At 36.2% G+C, this 23,288-nt stretch overlaps 2 protein-coding genes across 5 annotated transcripts in view; one reads left to right on the plus strand and one right to left on the minus strand.

Annotated features, from left to right (window-relative positions):
- Positions 1–1,805: 1,805 nt before the first annotated feature.
- On the minus strand, positions 1,806–19,485 carry LOC111781395 (serine/threonine-protein phosphatase 6 regulatory subunit 1-like). Of its 4 annotated transcripts, XM_023661957.1 has the most exons (20): positions 19,343–19,444; positions 19,053–19,237; positions 16,654–16,757; positions 15,299–15,385; positions 15,104–15,179; positions 14,943–15,017; positions 14,718–14,771; positions 13,875–13,934; positions 13,383–13,499; positions 12,410–12,504; positions 12,127–12,329; positions 11,704–11,801; positions 6,605–6,705; positions 6,365–6,530; positions 5,840–5,962; positions 5,685–5,767; positions 4,420–4,561; positions 3,981–4,010; positions 3,395–3,465; positions 1,806–2,625 (listed from the first exon to the last, which is right to left on the minus strand). In XM_023661957.1, the coding sequence occupies exons 2-20, from the start codon at positions 19,089–19,091 to the stop codon at positions 2,025–2,027; spliced, it is 2,325 nt and encodes a 774-aa protein (XP_023517725.1). In that variant the 5' UTR covers positions 19,092–19,237; positions 19,343–19,444; the 3' UTR covers positions 1,806–2,024. The 4 variants fall into 4 exon arrangements, with proteins under 4 accessions (XP_023517725.1, XP_023517723.1, XP_023517724.1 ...); XM_023661955.1 differs by lacking the exon at positions 19,053–19,237 and having other exon boundaries at positions 19,343–19,485; XM_023661956.1 differs by lacking the exons at positions 19,053–19,237; positions 19,343–19,444 and adding an exon at positions 17,189–17,593.
- Positions 19,486–20,525: 1,040 nt separating this feature from the next.
- Positions 20,526–23,288, plus strand: part of LOC111781775 (DNA-damage-repair/toleration protein DRT111, chloroplastic-like) — a 5,105-nt gene continuing 2,342 nt past the window's right edge. The window contains exon 1 of the mRNA XM_023662468.1: positions 20,526–21,554. Within this exon, the coding sequence (XP_023518236.1) occupies positions 20,724–21,554 (831 nt within the window). The 5' untranslated portion in view covers positions 20,526–20,723. The remainder of the gene's footprint in view (positions 21,555–23,288) is intronic.

The following is a 23,288-nucleotide window of genomic DNA, read 5'->3' on the forward strand; positions in this document are numbered from 1 at the left end:
ACAATTCATATAAAAGTTTTTAGCTCGATTGAAAAATATTTTTAGCTCTTAAAAATACATTTTAATATTTTTTTAATAATAAAAATAATTCTTAAAATAATAAATAAATAAAAGTATTTAATTAGAGCTTTCTTTTCCAGTGAGAAGGCTGTTAAAGGGGAGAATAAAGGGAAGAACAGGGTGCTTTCTGCAATTATTTTTTATAAATAATATTTTGGCTTTATTTTTACATAAACTTCTTTATATTGCATAAATGTCATTATTACACTGACTTATTTTAAAGCATCATTTCTAAGAACCTCACATTATTAGTAATAAATATTGTATTAAAAATTAAAAAGACTAGACTTCCAACCGCTACATAATTTTAGGATTGACACGACAGAATAAATATAATTATTCAAAAAATTAAACATAAATATTCAAAATACTTTATCAGATACTTTAATTTAAGCTGAGAATCATTTTACAGCACACAGCTAATCATATGATTGGTTTGGTTTCCCTGTCACCATGGTCTTGAGTCTCTTGCTTGTGTCAATAGAGAAGATTTTCAAGCAACCTAAAACATTTAATGGTAACCACCTTACCTTGGGTTGCTTGCTGCAGAATCAATTACATCAAGAACTCTATATTCAGACACGAAACAATAACTTCGAGCAAAGATAGAAGTAGAATAAATCATACGTCATTAAAACGTGACGAGTGCTAAAAAAATTTATTTAAAATGTTAGAATAATGTGACTGATAATTGTGATGAGAATTAAAGCGACCATCTAACTATGCATCAAATGGTTAGGTTAGGAGCACCTACATCAAATAATTGATGGTGTCAAACATCTTATGAGCACAGCCAGTGGCATCATATCAGGTCTCACTTATGGGTTACCGGCGGCGCCTTTGTCCGTGGTGTCTTGTGGTATTGTGGTTCCTACTGCTGGGTTATATATAATGCCAAATAATCCATTATACAATAAGAAACAGAAACAGAAAAAGAACACCAACCTGCTGCATGCAATAGCTTTCAAAATGAAGAAAGTGAGGCACCCAAAAAAGGTCGCACTGTGGCACCGACAGACTAAACTTGTACCCCACAAAGGAGTCTGTCATCCATATTATCAGATATAAATTATACCTAATCCAAGTGGCTTTAACAACCTGCCATTTAATAAATAACAAGCAAATCTCGCAGATATTTTAAAGCCAATGAAGCAGACCATACAAAAAAATATATGGAGAAGCTAGTTCTTCATTAATCATTGGCACAAGCAAGTCTTAATTACGAACATAAATGCACAGAATTCAATCATAGCAGTAAGGGAGACCTTTGGTGATTAACATGAAGTACACTGTACTTAAGTTGCTTTGAAAAGAAGTTGATGGTATTTCGTTTTCATGTAATGCAACTTACTTCCTCCTACCCTCCTATGCTAAGAATAAGCCAACACAAAATTAATCATCCCTTAGGCATAATAAGTCTAATATTCGACATTAGTCAAATAAATACAACATTTATCAAAGATAATCATCCCCTAGGCTTCTATATTTCGATGATATGCAGTCATTTCAAAAGGCATGAATAGACAAAAGATAATCAATACCCAGCTTCAACGGCACATGCTGTGATCTTGTGCCATACATTTCCGATTTGTTCAACTCGTACTCGAATTTAATCTCACAATCATCAATATTCTGCACAATGGTTTCATAAATAGAGGTAAAGTTTGCAGGCACAAGAATTAAGATAAACCTTTATTGGGCGCCCATTAAGACCTAAAATACTAATCAATTACCCGCACAACAAATATCTAACATCAGAACCTTCCCTTTTCATAGAGATAACGTGAGTGACAGACATGAGACCTTAACTTTTCTACAGATGGTGAGAAAGAATAATCAACCTATTATACCTTCACCTTGCCCCATTGATTGATGTACACAAGGATCTAAGAATACAATTCCCTAGCCAGCAAACATGCCCAAGGGTTCATCTACCCACGGGATCAATGCCAAAGATATATCAATCAGCGTTTCATTTCCTTGGCGCTCTCGTGGCCTATTGTTACATCATTGGCTCCTGCATCATTGACTATTTCCTCACTAGTGATAGATTTTGATTTTATATTAATATTGTCTACAGATTTCGACATTTCTGAAGAATCCAAATTTTTATCATTATTGGTATCTGCTGGTACTTGTCCAACAGCAGCGTCTTTACCGGCCAATGCACCTACGGACAGAGAGGGTTGTGTGGCATCTGATTCAGTAACCTCTGAAATTACTGCAACTTCCCCATTTGAAAGTATTAAGGAGGAACCTTCGTGATTTGAGGTCTCCCTCCATTCGACCCACTCAGGTGGATTATCAGTCTCGTTGGCTGCTATTTCTTTTGAATTGCTTGTTACATTGCGCGAGTGTTCTGACGTGCCCTGTGATTGTGGAGAGGATGTTGCCATGTCATCCAAATCATCATCTTCGCCAACAATAACGTCATTAGCACCATCATTGACGACTCCAGTCTCTTTAATATACGGGGAAGGAGAGGCAAGCAAGCCAGTTGTACGATCACTTGCAATTAAATCATTCTCAAAAGCAAACCAATTTGAATTTGTAAAGAGAGAGCCACTGAATGAAACAGAAAAAACATCTTAATTAATTGATTGGAGGAAAAAATGGGAGGAAAATTTCAGGGCATGGATATATGCCACAAAATAAGGTCTACTAAACTTGATTACTTGACCAACTTTAACTAATACATCAAATGACTAGAATATTGATGATACGAGAAGCAAAAGAAAGAGGAGAAACTTTAAAATAAAGCTCAAAATGTTTTCACAAAATAAATGAGTTCGGACATTATTTTGAAAAGAAATTAAAACAATGCTAAAATCCTAATGAAGAGAGATTTTTGTGCTGGCCTCAACAACAACCCACCAACTATCATCCCCAAAGTGTGTTCACAAACTGGTCGTTTTATCCCGTTTCCACCAATGTCCTTTTGTTCTCCAACCCTTCCCTCCCCTTTAAACCGACCTTCTACCCCTCTCTTCTTTGGTTTCATTTCATCTCCTGGTTTTGCCTTCTCATTTTTCAATGTTTATTTTTCCTTGGTACAAATGTCAACCCTTAATCGTTATTCATCAATGCATCAGTGAAAAAGATTGGTTACCATCACATTAGATATCTTAGTATGTAAGTCAACTCATTTTTCTGGGAAAAAACTAAAAACCTACAGAATTACTATAGTTGACAAGAAACAGAAGCACTCCATGCCAATACTCTATTGATCCTGAGCAGAATGAGGCCATTTCCACAAATGTAACGCAATAGTTCTAGATTCACGGTAACTATATGTTAAAGCAGAAAAATTATTACGGCGATTGGATTTACCTACCTTTCCTGGTCATCACCAAGACGCAGAGAGGATATAACAACTTCAGCAGATTCATCATCGAAGTAAACATCCTGCAAAAGCTTTACATCAGGAAACACATCTACATTCAAATGACAACTCCAAGACTATCCCACAAGAAAAATATGAACATTAGCCAATCCAATGCAAATATCTGGAAATATCTAGCCCATATATTCTAAATCAAAGTCTTTATGAGGACATTTATGTAGACACACACATATATTCAAAATCAACAATTATTATAAGCTGAACCTTAGGCTAATCATGACCAATACATACAGCAAATTCTAACAAAGCCTTCCACCAAGTTATCCTGACATGACAAGAACATAATAGTTGATTCATGATGGTCTTTTACAAATATGCAAGTGATTGAATTTAAAAAATCCTCGCACCATAGCATGCAGCAGAAGGGGATGTAATGAACTCTGACTGGGAGGAAAGAAATTAAACATGGTACTTTTTCAAGGGATAAATAAACACAATTTAAAATGCACTGATGCAAGTTCATTTAGAAGATTAGCTTTCCCAATCTAAAAGTAAAGGTGAATTATTGTTGCCATACCTCATCGTCACGTTCAAGTGATCCATGAGCCTGAAGAGTAAGAAAAGAATTGATGAACAAGCAATTTAATAAAAACTATATTTAAGTTCATTTAATCTAATAATTTGTACGGTTCAACTAGAAGCATAAATGCTTTGAAGATTTATTACAGGATACAAAACAATCACGTGAGAGCATCCAATTAACTTCTCACCAGGAATCCAATATTAATATTCTCTCATATGCTTCAACTCGAAAAGTGTGGATTATCTGAAAAAGAGCATCTTCTCATCATCCATTTTCTTTGCAATTTCATTTATCAGCTTCACTCCGGATTAAAATTTGACAAGAGGAAACATGCACTACTCACATCCTATTTATTATCTTGCAATTGAGAACTCGGAATGAATTCCCTATCATATTAGAAGTACAGGCAAGGTAGTACAAAATAGTTCAGTACCTCATCCATATCATCATTGCTGTAAATGCCATGTCGAAAAGCCTGGCTCAAATTATTTGCTAGAGCTGCAACATCGTAGTCTCTTTCCTGGTAATCGTCTTCATCACTATCCCTACTTCGATCCTGCAGTCCTGTTGGGCGCCTATTGGAAGTAATCATTTCATATTAAGCTAGAAAGTTCAATGTTAAGCGCATAAATATAACTCAACATCATGGTGACATTAACTCAAATAATAGAAGATATTTTTTGTTTTTGTTAAATTACAAATTTAGCACTTAAATTAGAGGTTTGTGTCTATTTGGTCTTTCGACTTTTGAATTTTTTAAATTTTATGGTTCTTCTAGACACAATTAAAATTTTAGGGTTCCATCCGACAAAATTCAACTTTATAGCTAATAGAATAATTTATTTTTCAAATTTTCAAATTTATCAAGGAATTATTAGCCTTATTAGATTACAAGATCGAGAGTTTAGAGATCTATTAGATACTTTTAAAAGTTCAGGGGCTAAATAGATACAAACCTCAAAGTACAAAAGCTAACTTGTAATTTTTTAACTTGTTTTAACTTGAACAATAGAAGAATTTAAGTAAACAAATATAAATCGGACAATGATAAAATGACAAGAATAAAGCCAACATAAGATTTGAATGCAAAAATCTTAATGAAGGTTACACGTGTTTCAATAGTAAAAAAATATGATGAGAAGAACACAATCAACTGGCCATTTTTAGAAACTTGTTTTCTCTCTCTCTCTCTTCAACTATTGATATCATAGCCAGTAAAGGTAAAAATGAAAAAGCTTCTTGAAAAGTCAGACAAATTATTGTTGACATCAAGATCCTGAACAAAAGCATGGTCTTTCTGAGTGCCTGAATATATTAACGAGCCTGATCTATCTTTTTCAGGAAAATACCAATTCAAAAATCAGTTCAAATTGTACTTTGTCACATATATTTGCAAATTCAGTCATTTGACGCAACAATGATTCCATGAATTCCAACAGCTCAATGTATCGATTCAAGCATATGCCAATTAAAATTCAGAAAAGAACAAAGTAATTAATTGCATATCATAATCACTTCAGTCCTTCCTTCGTGGCCCATAATACTTAATCATCCTCTACTTCTTCCTCAATCTCTTCCTCACTCTCTTCCTCTTCTTCCTCAATCTCGGGTCGCCTTAAGGTGGAAACAGTTTTGATCTACATGTTGTGCTGATACTTGCAATAAAAGGAAGTGAAAAATAGCAAAGGGAAGACATACCCACACGCCCAACGGTAGACATTTTCCAATTCATTACGCTTTGAAAGGAAATTTGTTTGCCAGTCACTCCATTCCGTGCTATCCTGTTAGAAAGAAACATGAAAAAATTCAAGTATTGCAGTGATGTCATTACAAATTCAAAAAATAGAACTGACCTGCAAATGTGATCGAATCTCACTGCTGTTGTTTGCCAGTTGAACAAGTTTGTTAGATATACGTGTCAAATGACCCATGTTCCCTATCCTAGGTGGTGCTTTACCTTCTGCAGAAACCGTTGGCTGAAGAAAAAGTTGGAAAAATAAGAAACAGAGAGACTTTCAGGAGCAACAATTAAGGAAAAAAGAAATAATGTCCTAGGTAGATGGTTTATCATAATATTTTAGTAGGAAACGGAGAATTTTATATAGGATAATGGAGTGTCTAAAATCTTCCCGGGACTTTACAAAAATTCATTCTAATAGGAAGTAATCAGAGAAGGGCCCAACTGAATTGGGGTTACAACAGGAAAACATTAAAAATTATGAAAAGCCTTCAAGGAGGAACTCCACATCAAACATTAAAAATAACAGCCTCCCAAGCCTCCTCTCAATCGCTTTGTTTTTCTTGAGAAAAGCAATCATAATTTTTGCATATATGCATAACTTCCGTAAGACCAAACATCACCAGAAATTGGACTGTACCTTGTTCGGACCAACTGGCAAAGTGAAATGCTTTTCTGCATTCAGTATCTTCCCCACAAGATCACACTCATGAAGAACATGCTCTACAAGTGAAGAATTCTTGCTCACTAAACATGACACTACAATGTTCTCTACATGGTGATGCAGAAAGTTATTGTATGGGTACCTATTGTCATAAAGAAGCAAATGTCATTGTGGATCGATCAACAATCAAGTTGCAGTAGAAATACAGAAACTTACTCAAAGAACAAGTCCAAAATTCGATTGATTGCTCCAAGATTAATCAACTCCTCTGTTGCTTTGCCACCCACCGAAAGTAAGACCGATATGAACTCTACAATCTGGAAAAACCAATCTCAAGGAACAATCAGTGAAACATTGTCTTAATAAGAAACAAAACCTTTTATTGAAAAACATAATATGCAAGAGTAGAGATCCCAGAGAAACAACGGTGCAACAAAAATCCCGACTAATTGGCCAAATGGTAGAAAGAGAAGACTAGCAAAATGAGGAGCAAAAAACTCAAAGAAGACAAAACAAAAACCAAGTATCCCAATTTCTTTAAATATTTCTATCAACCCGTTCGAAGCTAGTCTGCCAAACCTCCTCACCTGACTTCTCTTCCTCTCTAAAAATTCTATTGTTTCTCTCAAGCAAGATAATCCCACAAAATAGCAAAGAAACTAGTCTTCCACAACACGCTGTCTTTCTCCCTAAAGGAAGTATTGTAAGAGCAACTCCTCCTGAAACAACTACCCATCTCTCTATTACGAGCCCCGCTAACACCAAAAGAAATCATCCACCGACCCAGCAGGAAGTTAGCAAACTAGCACTCCCACAGTAAAAGAGACAGATCCTCCTTTTTCCTCCGGTAGATAATGCACCATTGCAAATTCATAACTAAGGAAGAGTTCTTCTTTGAAACGCAATTTAAAGTGTTAACCTTCCAAGTAAAATTTGCTATGCAAAAAACTTCACCTTCTTAGGAATATTGGAAATGTGATAATGGATCACCTTGCCTAATTACCCTCAATCACACCCTCCACTTCTTTCTACATAAGCCTCCTATGGATGTCCACCATTAAGAAAAAAAGGAAATGTGATAATGGATCACCTTGCCTAATTCCCCGAGTGGCAAAAATCTTACCTAGGTCTCCCAAAAATAAAAATAGAGAAATTTGTTGGACGGACACAATACCACGTCCAAGTTATCCACTTGACTTCAAAACCCTTCTTCCCCAAAACTCTATCCAGGAAGTTTCAATCCACGTGATCATAAGCTTTTGCAAATTCAATTTTAAAGATCACCCCTCCTCTTATCTCTCCCTCTAGTCTTCGATAGCTTCATTAGCAATAAGAATGTGGTCCAAAATTTGCTGACCTGCATTAAAAGCTCCCTAAGAACAGGAGACGGTACTAGGAAGGACTCTCTTCAATCTATCAGCTTAGTCTTAGCAATAAATTTATAAAGACGTGTTACAACACTTACTGGTCTTAAATATTTCACCTTCTTTACCTTCTCTTTCTTTGTTAAAAGGCAAATTTACCTATGTAAATTTAAAGAAAAGAAAGAAAGCTCAAAAAGTATTTAGCCATTAACACAACACCTGACCTTGTGTTTAAAGTATATAACCATAACAACTTACTTCATATGACCTATGACGTTCACCATAAAGGTAAAAAGGGAACTCCCACAAGTAACCTTCATCATGAGTGGAGGAAAAATCATTGATCGGGTTCTAATGGGCAAATGAGGCTTTAGAAGAATTATGGGCTAAGAAGATAGAGTCTATTAAGATTGCCTTTGAGAACACTTGCAGCAATGTACTCTGCGAGTTTTTGAATAAGATTTTGTAGAAAAAGAGATCGTGAATTCAAGTGGGGATCGTGGATTGGGAACTGCCTATTGATAAAAGGCAGACCGAGGGAGAAAAAACTTTTGCCATGAGGAGATCAAACAGGGTGATACATCTTTTTTTTTCAACAAGAAACAAATTGTCATTCATGGATGAAAAGATACAAGATGATTGAAAAAACAACCTCCGAAAGGGAGAAAAGAAAATACAATAGGGGAAAGCAGAAGCCTCCAGAAATCAAACAAAACAAAAAAATAACCAACAAGAAAATTAGCACACAACAAAGAAACAAAAAAATAAAAAATAATTTTGTTCGTATTTCTAGTTTACAGTTTGCCAAGGACACCATCTTCATTTTTTTTAGGCATAGACGAGTCTTTCCTAAAACATTTGTCAAATTTTACAAGCCTTTGAATTACCGTCAGGTCTTCATGTTAATAGGGAGAAGTGCTCTATGTCGAGATCAATTATGATGAAGGTAAACTTGGTAAATAGGCCTGTATTTCTCATGTGAATTTGTTTATATATCTCTGTTGTATCGTGTCTAGGTATACCCTTAGGCCACTATACCGGGGGCTCCCTCTTTCTGGAATCCAGTAGTTGAAAAGACTCGAGAGAGATTTTTCAAGGAGAAAAGCTTCTTTCATTGAAGGGACAAGAACTCCTTGGTCGGTTACATTAATTTAGAAAAGATCGGAGGGGTTTAGTACGAGAAGGGATGGTGGAGGGTGTGAAAATCGACGGTGGAGGGAGGGTGGTCACAGTATAGAAAAATTTGGGCACCAAAAATGTAATAGTCCAAGCCCACCGCTAGTAAATATTGTCCGCTTGGCCCGTTACGTATCACCGTCAACCTCACAGTTATTATTAAACACATTTTCTAGGGAGAGGTTTCCACTCCCTTATAAATAATGCTTTGTTCCCCTCTCCAACCAAGGTGGGATCTCACAATCCACCCCCCTTGAGAGCCCAGCGTCCTCGCTAGCACACCGTCGGTATCAGGCTCTGATATCATTTTAACAGGTCAAGCCCACTGCTAACAGATATTGTCTGCTTTGGCCCATTACGTACCGCCGTCAGCCTCACAGTTTAAAAACATGTTTTCTAGAGAGAGGTTTCTACACCCTTATAAGGGGAATGCTTCGTTCCCCTCTCCAACCGATGTCGGATCTCACAAAAAATGTAGCCCTTTTCTTGAAACAATTCTTGTGATTCCCTTCAGAACTTTGGGCTCTACAACCTCACCTAAAGTACAGGTTTCATTTCAATTCCAGTTCACCTTCTAAAGGTACCTTTTTAATATGCCACGTTAAAAATAAAATAAAGAAGGAAAGACTAATCATGCATTTTTTTAGTACTTCTGATTAAAAATAATCATTTCATTCAATACCCATGAAAAGACGTGGGCAACAATCTAACTATATCAGAGCAAACTTCTTTATGTCTTTTATCTATCATATACACTTAACTTTTATGTAGGAAACGCCATACTTTCATTAAGAGGGAAAAAAGCTTAGAAAAAAGAGGTGACAAGATGTCAACAACCCACCTTGAAGGGTTCCATTTCCTATATTCCTTTTCTTCAACGAGATTCATTCTTTTAAAAATAAACTAATGATTTAAGTGTCAAGTTTATGGTATCCCTATATTCACTTATACTGAATGAAAGATACCTTCAGACGATGCCTCCCAAGAGGTGGCTGTAACTTTCCGTATGCAGTAACCAAAACTTCATCTGATGAAGAAACATCCAGAAGCTTGAGCAACCTACCTGAACGATAGAGACCAGCACAGTATTCAACATCCCTCGTAAAAAGTTATAACCCAAGCAAGCAAGATTACATATTCTCGTCTTCAATTCCTCTTCTGTACATTTCATTACTTAAATCAAATCTAGTTTCTCCAGGAAAACAAAAACAAAGATGACTTCAAATACCGTGAAGAATAAATTTCTTTGGAAATGAAGACCCAGCAAGTAAACTACCAAGTAATCAAATTGGATGATTCACATGATTCATGGCAATTAATACCTTCAATTACTGAGGCGTAATAAGTAAAGCCATTGACTTAACACAGNAAATTAGCACACAACAAAGAAACAAAAAAATAAAAAATAATTTTGTTCGTATTTCTAGTTTACAGTTTGCCAAGGACACCATCTTCATTTTTTTTAGGCATAGACGAGTCTTTCCTAAAACATTTGTCAAATTTTACAAGCCTTTGAATTACCGTCAGGTCTTCATGTTAATAGGGAGAAGTGCTCTATGTCGAGATCAATTATGATGAAGGTAAACTTGGTAAATAGGCCTGTATTTCTCATGTGAATTTGTTTATATATCTCTGTTGTATCGTGTCTAGGTATACCCTTAGGCCACTATACCGGGGGCTCCCTCTTTCTGGAATCCAGTAGTTGAAAAGACTCGAGAGAGATTTTTCAAGGAGAAAAGCTTCTTTCATTGAAGGGACAAGAACTCCTTGGTCGGTTACATTAATTTAGAAAAGATCGGAGGGGTTTAGTACGAGAAGGGATGGTGGAGGGTGTGAAAATCGACGGTGGAGGGAGGGTGGTCACAGTATAGAAAAATTTGGGCACCAAAAATGTAATAGTCCAAGCCCACCGCTAGTAAATATTGTCCGCTTGGCCCGTTACGTATCACCGTCAACCTCACAGTTATTATTAAACACATTTTCTAGGGAGAGGTTTCCACTCCCTTATAAATAATGCTTTGTTCCCCTCTCCAACCAAGGTGGGATCTCACAATCCACCCCCCTTGAGAGCCCAGCGTCCTCGCTAGCACACCGTCGGTATCAGGCTCTGATATCATTTTAACAGGTCAAGCCCACTGCTAACAGATATTGTCTGCTTTGGCCCATTACGTACCGCCGTCAGCCTCACAGTTTAAAAACATGTTTTCTAGAGAGAGGTTTCTACACCCTTATAAGGGGAATGCTTCGTTCCCCTCTCCAACCGATGTCGGATCTCACAAAAAATGTAGCCCTTTTCTTGAAACAATTCTTGTGATTCCCTTCAGAACTTTGGGCTCTACAACCTCACCTAAAGTACAGGTTTCATTTCAATTCCAGTTCACCTTCTAAAGGTACCTTTTTAATATGCCACGTTAAAAATAAAATAAAGAAGGAAAGACTAATCATGCATTTTTTTAGTACTTCTGATTAAAAATAATCATTTCATTCAATACCCATGAAAAGACGTGGGCAACAATCTAACTATATCAGAGCAAACTTCTTTATGTCTTTTATCTATCATATACACTTAACTTTTATGTAGGAAACGCCATACTTTCATTAAGAGGGAAAAAAGCTTAGAAAAAAGAGGTGACAAGATGTCAACAACCCACCTTGAAGGGTTCCATTTCCTATATTCCTTTTCTTCAACGAGATTCATTCTTTTAAAAATAAACTAATGATTTAAGTGTCAAGTTTATGGTATCCCTATATTCACTTATACTGAATGAAAGATACCTTCAGACGATGCCTCCCAAGAGGTGGCTGTAACTTTCCGTATGCAGTAACCAAAACTTCATCTGATGAAGAAACATCCAGAAGCTTGAGCAACCTACCTGAACGATAGAGACCAGCACAGTATTCAACATCCCTCGTAAAAAGTTATAACCCAAGCAAGCAAGATTACATATTCTCGTCTTCAATTCCTCTTCTGTACATTTCATTACTTAAATCAAATCTAGTTTCTCCAGGAAAACAAAAACAAAGATGACTTCAAATACCGTGAAGAATAAATTTCTTTGGAAATGAAGACCCAGCAAGTAAACTACCAAGTAATCAAATTGGATGATTCACATGATTCATGGCAATTAATACCTTCAATTACTGAGGCGTAATAAGTAAAGCCATTGACTTAACACAGCCCAATGGCCAATACAATACCTAAACTCTCCAACATGCCTTCTACAGTCTCCATAGTTGCTGAAACTGTAGGTCCACGAGTTAATTGGCGATTGTATGCATAAGCTGTTCCAGTAGTTAGCCTCCTAGGATCTAACAAAGATATGCACACAGATAATGAGTTTATTAAAACAGATGGTGGTCGTAACTCTTCCAAGGCATGGCGAAACAGTCTTCCTACAAAACTGATTTGAAAAAGAGAACTATTATTAGTGGCCAATGACAAATGCAGGCACATTAAAAACTCGAGAAGAGAAAATACTACCTTGGGCTGGCAATTTTAGCCATAATACCAGGAGGAGCAAATCGAGTAATAGCACAAAGCGTTTCAGATGCATTAGAATGAACTATTGAACAATCCTGAAAAATTGATCACGTTAAAGAACCTCCTATGACTGATCCATTGGTTTTTCAACTAAGTCTATATAGTCATATCGTTGACAAAGANCAGGTTTCATTTCAATTCCAGTTCACCTTCTAAAGGTACCTTTTTAATATGCCACGTTAAAAATAAAATAAAGAAGGAAAGACTAATCATGCATTTTTTTAGTACTTCTGATTAAAAATAATCATNGAACACACTAAGCAAATATATATTAAAACAAAAACTCCAAAACAAAAGGAAGCTTCCTTCTGTTTCAATTTTGTTGTGCAAAGGAAGGAAATAAACAAAAACGATGTTTATTTTGAATAAGGAACATATATTTGACAACGGAGAAGGGAAATTATGTATACATGATTTGCAAGGAGAAGTTCTTTCTGCCTGAGATAATACAACAAATTATCTTAAACGATTTGGTTTGAAATATTAAAGCATAAAATTTTAATCTTGTTTGAAATGAGAAATATTTTTCATTTCTTATCCAAGAAAAAAAAAATGTATGGTTTAAAATCTTTAATTGGATGTTTATCAGAAATGAAAAGAAAATAAAGATTTTACTAATATACCCATTTAATCATTATTTGTATGTGAGAAGTTCGCCATTGGACTCTTATCAGAAGAATGGATACCACCAACAACAAGGGTCCAAAGGAGAAATGTGACAAAATTGGGGGATGCTATTTTACTAATAGCTCTAATAAGGTCCCAGAAAAACTGGCCAGCTTTGGCGGAAGGGAAAAGGATTGCAACAAAAGATGAAAAGTTAACAATTACCTAAGAAAAAAGAGTCTCCACAAAATAAAAAGGCATGTAAACATTCTTGTGGGAGGAATAAATTCCTCAAAAAGCTACTTACTGAAGATCTGAATTTGTCCATTATCAACTCCAGAACACCAGTCTCTTCAATCCACTTCATTGATTCTGTATAGCTTGCATACAGATGCCCATCAGCACCAAGAAGCCTTATCAAAACCTGTCCAGAATGAACCATTCCTATGAGATTCACAATGTACATTCAGTAAAGATGTCAAAGCCCAACAGTTTTTATATAGAAGAAGGATGATGACCGTAGTCTGAAAACATAAGACCATAAGAACCAATGAGATAATAAGATGCACATAGGAACTAATGCTCCAAAGGTGTTGCTCTGACTGTATAATTTTTANAAAAAAAAAAAAAAAAAAAAAAAAAAAAAAAAAAAAAAAAAAAAAAAAAAACCCAAAGAGTAGAAGTAACCACAGGAGTGCAAAACCACTAACTCAGATGCCATATTACAACAAACATAAACCATTAATGTAAAACGAGTTAAAATACCAGATACAACAAAGAACGGTGACCAACAACCAACCTCCATGATGGAAGTAATTCCTATCAGATCAACTAGCTTCTTTACAATTGCTTGATGTGCCTGGAAAGCCATGTGAGTGATCAGTTAACAAGCAAAGTACATCATTAGCATTAAGACAGTCGTATACGTTGCTTTATCTTCTTTGGATGAGAAACACTCCAACAAGAACTAAGATAGAAAAGATTTATTATTTGAACAAAAAGAACTAAAAAATTATGAAATGGAAGCTTTTCACATAACCTCAAAAGACAAAGACGCACACAAAAAGTTCGGACATAGATCTACATTGAGGGGCCAACAAGTTGGTCAAAAATCTTCCTCAATTTTTTAACATGTTTGCATTAATTTTTTCCCAAAGATACTACCCAAATGTTGATGTTATTTCATTTGAAAAAATTACAAAATGCTATTGGAAAAGTTATACAGAACTGAATGGTAAGCAATGGATTATTAGCAACATCTTGAGAAAAAATGCAATAAATAATTTTCAGAAATATTGAAAGTAATAAATTAGTAAAAATTAAATGGCATATATGACTCATCACCTAACTTTTTGATAAGAGACTTCCAAATATACAAAATTTAACTAGAATCTAACTCTTTATGATCATTATCCCCAGGCTAAGCTTAGTAAACAAGAGCATCGTCTAATGAAACCCTTGTTCCCTCCATAGAGTATGTGCATCAAACAGATGAAATACAGCTTTACCTGGTATACCCATGTTGTATAATACTTCGGTCATGCATAAAATGTAGAAGGTCAAGTAAAACTGAGAATGTCTCAGTCTTTCAAACTCTTGAAAAACAGACGGAAAATCTAAGGGAAAATGTACGCAAACTTACTTGAACATACTGCATAAAAGAAATTGTCTTCCGCAACAACAAGCATATGACAACCTGCCAACGAAGTAAGATTAATAACATATATACCAAAAATATTTCCCATGTAAGACATAGAAGGTGGGTGAAACAAGGGAAAAACTGTTACTTGAGATTGTACAATTTGGCTATACGGCTAACAGAATATGCAGAAGAAAATTCAGAACTAAAATATTGTTAAAGTGATACCTTGCTGAAGTAGCCAGCCAGTAGGGTGCTATGAGAAGGCTTGGGTTCTAGGAAGGAAAACAACAAGTTCATCAACTGCAGACAACCATATCAACGAAATCAGTAATTGGTCTATCTTCATCATTTATCACTTAATAGGGCAAAGAAAGCAAGTTCTCCACCTCTTCATCCTCCATCAAAGCTTTGAGAATTATATCCACTTCACAAGTAAAAATCTCACAAGCGATAAAAGGAAACCTGGGCAAGAATACATGAGAATAACCAAATTTAAAATGAGAGAGAGAGAGAGAGAGAGAGAGAGAGAGAGAGAGAGAAGGCACGAGGAATAGCATTGGGAATGTGCGAGCAAAAATTACTTAAAACTTCGATTCTTCTCAGCCTCTTCAGGAGCTTCTTCAATAATGTATCTGATTAACTGTTCAATATGAGTTCTTTCTCTCAAACTGCAAGGCATGAAAGCAAGCACAACAACCATCAATTTACTAAATATGGTGAAACCCTCTTGGTCAATTTCTTGTATTGATCTATTCTTGTTTCTATTATCTGACCAACCATTAAAGTCGGTGGTATTTATTATATGAGCTAGCTGCTGTGACAGTCAGCTTAATTTTTTATTTTTTATTTTTTAAACAAGAAAGGAAACTTTTCATTGATAAAATGAAAAGAGATTAATGCTCAAACGATAGCAACTCCACAACATAAATTAATAATAAGAAAGCTTCCCAAAGAAAACATAAAGCATAGAAGGAGAAAACAATTGAGGCCTGGAGAGAGAACACCATGATGAGCAATGAATTCTTGTGGAATCAAACCAAACAAACCAAGAGATGAACTGCGCTAGAAACAACTAACCAACAACAAAACAATCCATGCTGAGAAGTAGCCTTCATTTTTCTCCAACTTCAACTAATTATATGAGATTCTAAGAAAATGCCGACTGAGACAACCATAAATGGAAACTCCAGTGAACTTCAAATTTCTGGCATGATCCATAAAGATGACCTTAAACATGTGCATAGCAGAAAAGACATGATGAACCGTGCTGGAAACAACTAAAACTCCCCAGTCGCTGGAAACAACGAAAGAAGATACAACCACCACAGATTAATCATAATCAAAAGGAACAACGCCATCAAAGCTATTAACTGCAGCAATAAATTTCCCAATCAGTCTTCTACTCTCTCACATTGCATGACATTTGCAAACAAAAGCGCCAGCAGTAAGAATGACCTCCACAAACCTCAATAAAAATAAATAAATAAATAAATAAGCTAACTCGTTTAGAACTGTCCTCCAATCCTCATGAGTAGCAAGAAAAACCAACAATGAAAATTAAGTTTTCTGACCAAATTCCCTCTGGAACGTAAGGGGGAATCTCTTAAAATTGCAAACCACTCACCTTGATTAGTGGGAGAATTTATCAGGTAGCAGAATATCACTTCTTAATCAATGTATCACAAATTGAAAAGGCTGACTAACAAAATAGCAGCACATAAAAACTGGTAGAATGGGCTGAACATTACAACACTACTAGATGACTAGTTACATCAAGTACAACCAAAGTCAAATATAATCAGAGTTACATGATCCCATCAATTAATTTCTCTGCATGAGTTAGCAACCTACCAAGCAAAAGAACAGATATGCCAAGTATGCACCAGAAACATGGGGGGAAAAGGAGCATGATATATCAAAGAAAAGGGAATATTACAAGTTAATAAGTCGACCATTAAGTGCTTTGCATTCCTGAATTACTTCATCCTCATCTAGAAGCTCCTCTAACGTAAAATTTTCCTTATCCAAAACTGCCTCCATCTGCAACAAATGAAAATGAGATGAATAAAAATGAAGACATTTACATTAAAACTCAAGTAAAGCTGGAGCACTGTGATCTTCCTGTTCGCTGAACTAGGGGAATGTAATAAAGAAAAGTGTACTTGTGTTACTGGATTCTAAATTCCCTGAAACAAACACATTATTGAATTCAGAATTGTTATGCCTTAAGAAATGCCAACTCAATAGAAAAATGTGTCCAAGTCATTCACATCTGGGAAGATAGATTCTTTCATAAGAAACTGGAGTTTAATTATCAAAAAAAGAAAATATAAAAGTGGGAGATGAGGAGTTCCCACCATACCAAGGGAATTATAAAAGGGCTTCCCAATTGGCGAAAAGTTTAACAAATCAGTGATTACAAAATTCATTTTAGAGATTAAACACCAGCTAGAACCATAAACCCTACTCGCCTTGTGGTTGATTTCTTCCTCTTGGAAAGCCTCTTGTTTCATTCAAACCAAATTCCCCATAGAAAAGCTATCACCATGTTGGCCCAAAGAAGTTTCTCTTTGACATGAAAAGCCACACCACTTAACAGCGGAAAAGTAGCTTTGGACAACTCACTGGAAAGCAGTTATTAAGCTTGAAAAAATAAAAAAAACAGGCTCCGAGCAAAATTCAGCACAGGGTCATGGAAGAAATACGTGTCTGATACAGCCGGCACTGGCTTTGCAAAGGACACGCCAGCTGGGATTAAAACATGCTTCAAGCATACTCCTTTGCAATTCTACTCAACAGGATTTTCCACTGCTCGCTCCTCCATGTTTCATGGTTCTACCACTAATACATTGTTTGGCACTTCAATCTTCTTTTGTCTTCTATGAATCTTTTTTTTGTTTTTTTTTTGTTTTTTCTCACTCTTCTCTAAATCTTCAATGCACCNTTTTTTTTTTTTTTTTTTTTTTTTTTTTTTTTTTTTTTTTTTTTTTTTTTTTTTTTTTTTTTTTTTTTTGAGGTCAACCAAGATTATACTGAAGACTCTTGCTTACAGTCTCAACCAGTTGCTCTCACAAAGGTCTTTGCAAACCTCGTTGCTTCAGTCTTTCCAATAGTTTCAGTCACTTGACAGTTTCTCTTCTAGGTTCGAATTTAATTGTGACTAAAGGGGTGCTGGTTTTCTTCTAATTGTAATGAGTTTTCATCTTCTTCTTCACTGATTCACGATTCTAATGGGAAATCTAGTTGTAGTTTGGAGTCAAAATTGCTTCTGTTGAATTCACAAGTACTGGGAACGGATCAAGTTGATCATTGCGTGGATGATAACTTTGAATCTTCATTTGCTCTTCTTTCTACAGATAGTGTTGTTGGCCCTTTATTAAATTCAGTTGATGATCAATTGAAAGAAGTTTCCCCTACATTGTCCACTTTGCCAGTTCCTAGTACATTCACCTCTCTTACTGAGACCTGTGGTCTTCAGATGCATGCAATTCCACCTCCATCGCCTCATATAAAAGCTTAGTTGCTTTCTATTGCTATCCTTCCAATGAAATTAATCTCAAGTAATACTAGAGGTCTTAGAGAATTCTCTAACGGGATGACTGTGTTGAGAGAACTAAGAGTAGTTCGGCATTATCTCGAAGGTTGGTCTCTTTGGTCTGCTCACCTTGTTGCAACCTTGATTTCTACGAGCATTGCGGTTGTTTCCTATGTTTTTCTTCTTTTTTTTTTTTTTATGGCATGGTTGGAGGTCAATTCAATTTTCTTTGAAAGAATATAGTAGCTTTCTGTGTTACGTGATTGGTGGAGGCCTATTTCATAGCTTCAGTTTTTGTTTGCAAGCTCTCAAAGTCTTTCCAAGATGTTGAAAAAGCTCTTTGTTCTTTCAGTATTTATTTTCATGGTTAAATTTCAAGATGGGAGCATTTGTTGTTTTGTATGCTTTTCTTTTTCTTGTTCTTTTTCTTTTTCACTTCCTTTGGGAGTTTGTATCACTTGATATTTATTCCTATACATGGGAGCAGGAAAAGGTATTGAACTGACAGGGAAGGGTACGGACCATATCCACGAAAATCATATTGAATACGGGGGAAAACAGAGAAGTTGCAGCCACGCATCGCAAATTTCATGTATGGAGCTATTAAGTCAAATCCACGTTCTCCAACTTCAATTTCCTTCCCATTGAAGCGCGTGTAAAATCAAGAATAATATTGATAAAATTCTTGCCCAATAGGAACTGAAATAGAAACAATTCGCAGTACACAAGCCACAGTAAAGGAATGATGAATCCTACAACCAAGAAAATGGAATAATGAAGATAAAGAAAATGAGACTCACAGGCGAAGCTGTGGACAATCCAGCCATGCGCCAAAACATGGTGAATTGTGGGGGTAAATTGCCAAACTCAGATCTGCAAACCCAGAAATCGAACCACCTGGACTACCCTCCCCAGCAAGAATTCTCAAAAACCACCTCCTAGACCACACAGAAAAATAATGATCCAGAGTCGCCTCAGCGAAACCCTAAAAGAACGTGCATGGATTCGAACAAGTTAAGATGGATCGAAAGAAAGGTTTGAGGAGCAACGTTAGAAAAGAATGAGAATTCAGAGAAGCGCGAAAAATAACCTGAAATCGTGGAAATGTGATAGAATTATGTGAAAAAAAAGTAAGAACTTCTTTCCTGTTGCTTGTTAATTGCGTTTGATCTTTTGTTGGCAGAGAAATTGGAGTTGAAATTTTCATTTACATTCATGTATTTATAAACAAAAACGTGCCCCGCTTCTTATAGGACTTTTTTGGTAGGAAATTCCTTTTGTTGCCGTTGTGAATTTCGATGTTTCCATTTACCCTGCAAAAAGCTGCAAACAATTTTTTTTACATAATATTTAATTATTGTTATTTTTGGCTTAAAATATTTTGGGTTTTTTACACCATAAATAAGCACAACAAACTCATTATCAACAAACAAGTGGTGTTGTTGACTGTTATAGACTCTCCAAGAATTTTGGAGTGTTATTCTTTTATTTATTTATTATTATTCTTTTATCATCAACCCACACTTTCTTTTTTGGAAAAAGAAAAAATGATAACTTTAAGCAAAACTTTAGAATATTGCAAAAAATAATGTCAGAAAAACATAATTGATTTGTTTCCAAAATANTGAATATTATGTTTTTTTTTCTTTTTTTTTTTTTAACAACAACATATTTGTAATGGTAACCACCAAATACAAAACTAGCACATATTATCTATTTTGACGGGTTACGTTGTTAGAGAGAAATTTCCACACAAACGATGTTGGATCTCACAATCCACCCCTTTTGGGTCATCGTCATTGTTGGCACGCTGCCCAGTGTATATCTCTGATATAATTTGTAATAGTCTAAACTCATCACTAACAAATGACTTTTTGTCCTCCCCAACCANTTTTTTTTTTTTTTTTTTTTTTTTTTTTTTTTTTTTTTTGTATAAATAGATCATTTATGTTTTGCAAAGCAGGGTCCACGTTAAGTGATGTCGTGTCCAATGCGCTTTAATACTTTAAGTAAGTGTCTAGTTTGAAGTGACGTCGAGATGATCTTATAGAAGTTTTTTTTGTCGAACTAGTCATACGATGATCTAGCTAGAAGTAGAGGGAGCATACACGTGTCTCGACCCAGTTGGTACCTAGCTCGGTAGGTGCTCCCGCGCATCGGTTTGGTCTTAAACATTGCTCGATTAGATATTTCCTCTTTTGAGGTCGATCTCGGCATCACAATTATGGACAACTATGATTTCGTTATTAACACTTTCCCCATCCATACTATACACCTTTATACAACATTTTAATGTTTAACGTTTACCTGTGTGTGACCCTCTGTTTCTACTTCATCACTGACTCTCAAAGCCCTAATTCCGAGTACTCCCAAGTTTTGCAAATTTTGCTGTCCACCGTCAACTGGAAATTCCATTCTCCGATTCACTTTGCATTTTGAAAATTCCGGTGTTACAGAGCTACGCTTACGATATGCTTGGTGGATTGTATGGAGACCTCCCTCCGCCTTCTTCGGCGGAGGAAGATAAGCCCAGCAATTCTACCGTCTGGTCAAGTAGTACAAAAATGGCGCCGCCTACCCTACGTAAACCATCTTCCGTCTTCGCGCCGCCGACTGTTCTCAGATCTCAAAGCAAAGTAAAACCAGCCACCTCGACGCACCCGAAGGCTTCGGTGTCAGCGCCGGTGGAGCCATCTCAGCCGATTCTGGCTGAGGCCATTACGCAACCGGCATTGGTGGCCGTGACGTCGACAGTTATAGAAGAGTATGATCCAGCAAGGCCGAATGACTACGAGGAGTATAGGGTGGAGAAGAAGAGGAAGGCCATGGAGGCTGAGATGAGGAAGGAGCTTGAGAGGCGTAGGCAAGAGGAGGAAGAGAGGGAAAAAAAAGAGCGAGAGGAGCGAGAGGAGAGAGAAAGAGAATATTCCGATTCCAGGTTAAATATTTCAGGGGAGGAAGCTTGGAGAAGGCGTGCGGCGAAGAGTGGGGCAGTTCCGAGATCGCCATCACCACCAAGTACTGGAGACGGCTTCAGCATTGGAAAGTCGGAGACTGGTGGGTTGGGAGTTGGGGCTGGTGGGCAGATGACAGCGGCACAAAGAATGATGGCTAAGATGGGTTGGAAAGAGGGGCAAGGGCTCGGGAAGCAGGAACAAGGGATTACCACCCCTCTGATGGCAAAAAAGACGGACTTGCGTGCTGGAGTAATTGTGAACGCTAATGATACGAAATCAGAGAAGAAGGTGAAGAGTGTCAACATCAACGGACTACCCACTCGGATTCTCATGCTCAGAAACATGGTACGATGTTGTAGACTTCTGACATTTTGTTGATTTGAAATGAATTTTAAATAGCAGAGCTTGTTTCCGGAGCATTAGAGTTTGAGCGGTTTTTTCTTTTTGCTCAAATTTCTATTCAAATATTACGAATCTTTAGTTAGATTAGAGCAATCTAGAAAGTTTTACCGTAACTTATTATATTATATCTTCATCCTTTAAGCAGTCTGTAGGATAGTTGCGAACGCCATTATAGCACGCGATTCTTATCTTAATCTATCGTTAAAATGCATGCACTTCAGAAAAATTTTGGTTAGCCACAACTGNTTTTTTTTTTTTTTTTTTTTTTTTTTTTTTTTTTTTTACCTTTTAACTGCTTGCCAAATGATATACGCTGACCTATTTGCAATAATGTTAGACCACTACGGAGAATGGATTCTTAACTAGGCAGTAAGGCTATTGTCTGCCAATCTNAAAAAAAAAAAAAAAAAAAAAAAAAAAAAAAAAAAAAAAAAAAAAATTAATACCTGAAAGCTTTCTTTCACTGCACTACGGTACTTATCATAAGGAATAAGATATGGACTGAACAATCCATCGCTGCATATAGATTTATGCTCGTGTGGAAAATTGTCGAGGGATAAACAATAGATTTCAGTTTATTAGTCCATGTGAAGATCAATTAAAAAGCAGAGAACTTGCAAAAACTTACCACCTTTACTCGTCTGGTTCTGTATAGAATAAGGCCTTCATCAATCTTACTTATTTTGCTAGATCATTTTAAGTTTTAAGTTTATTAGAAAAGAGTTACATATCAGAGATTAGATAGAAATTTCCCTATTCATCATACCCACGGTGTCCCTCCTGTTGCTTGGGGTCCCCTCCTTATGTAACGACCTTTCATACTACCTGACGCCCTCTACCACATTTATTCTCCCTAGCTCTCTTTCTCGTAGAAATATTCTTAATTGGTGCTCAGGGTTCTTGAGAGAAGGTTTGGAGCACTACAGAGTTCGTAAAAGGTGATGCCCTAAGGGGAGAAATTTGAAAATTTCCTGCGAGGGAAGTATGGGAGAAATGCTTAGTTGTTTTAGCCAGCTGGAATGTTGCCAACATGGCCACTAGATGATGGAGGCTTGAAATTGGGCATTTTAAGGAAGAGAAGTGAGGTAATACTACTGAGAGCTCTGGACATATTGTGGAGAAAGTTCTGAGATGCACAATAAGCTGGTTACTAGCACATATGGAAATGAAGAAGGAAAGAATGAAAATAGACAGTTTTCTTGAGCTAGGTAATTTAGTTGTTTTTGAAGCCCTTGTGTGTCCACTCTATCAAATTCTGAGTAAAAAAGCTGGGAAGTGAAAAAAGAACTTCTTTCTAAGCTGATATTTGGATAGGAAATTGCTGGCTATATCGCAGCTTTCCTTGGGTTTCATTGGTTCTTTCTGGTTATTTGCCAAACCATGGCTTTAGCAAGAAGAAATCTAACTGAGAATTGAAGAGGCTAGAGGCCTGGTTCAAATTCTAGATGATGTACAACCTTGTGGCGAGGATAAAAGGATTTGGCGAATAAGCCCTCAAGTCAAATTGTTGGTAAAATTACTGGTAAAAGAGCTCATTGGACCACAGTCAGGGAAAAGAAGGCAAAAATCTTTTTGTCAAGCCATTGTTTAGGCATTATGAAATTGAAGATTATTAGGAGAAAAACATACGAGTTAAAAAGAAACAGGTATTAGAGTTTGAATTTCTTCGCGTGTTTG

Source organism: Cucurbita pepo, chromosome LG19 (assembly GCF_002806865.2).
Source record: "Cucurbita pepo subsp. pepo cultivar mu-cu-16 chromosome LG19, ASM280686v2, whole genome shotgun sequence".
Taxonomy (NCBI): Eukaryota; Viridiplantae; Streptophyta; class Magnoliopsida; order Cucurbitales; family Cucurbitaceae; genus Cucurbita; species Cucurbita pepo.

Bases quoted from the DNA above. Each gene is read 5' to 3' on its own strand.
- LOC111781395 (XM_023661955.1), bottom strand. From the start codon at position 19,459: ATGAAAATTTCAACTCCAATTTCTCTGCCAACAAAAGATCAAACGCAA. The intron at 6,531-6,604 runs GTAAGTTTCTGT...TTATGACAATAG, and splicing joins ATTTTGGACTTGTTCTTTGA to GTACCCATACAATAACTTTC. The intron at 2,626-3,394 runs GTAGGTAAATCC...TGTTTCATTCAG, and splicing joins CTTGGTGATGACCAGGAAAG to TGGCTCTCTCTTTACAAATT.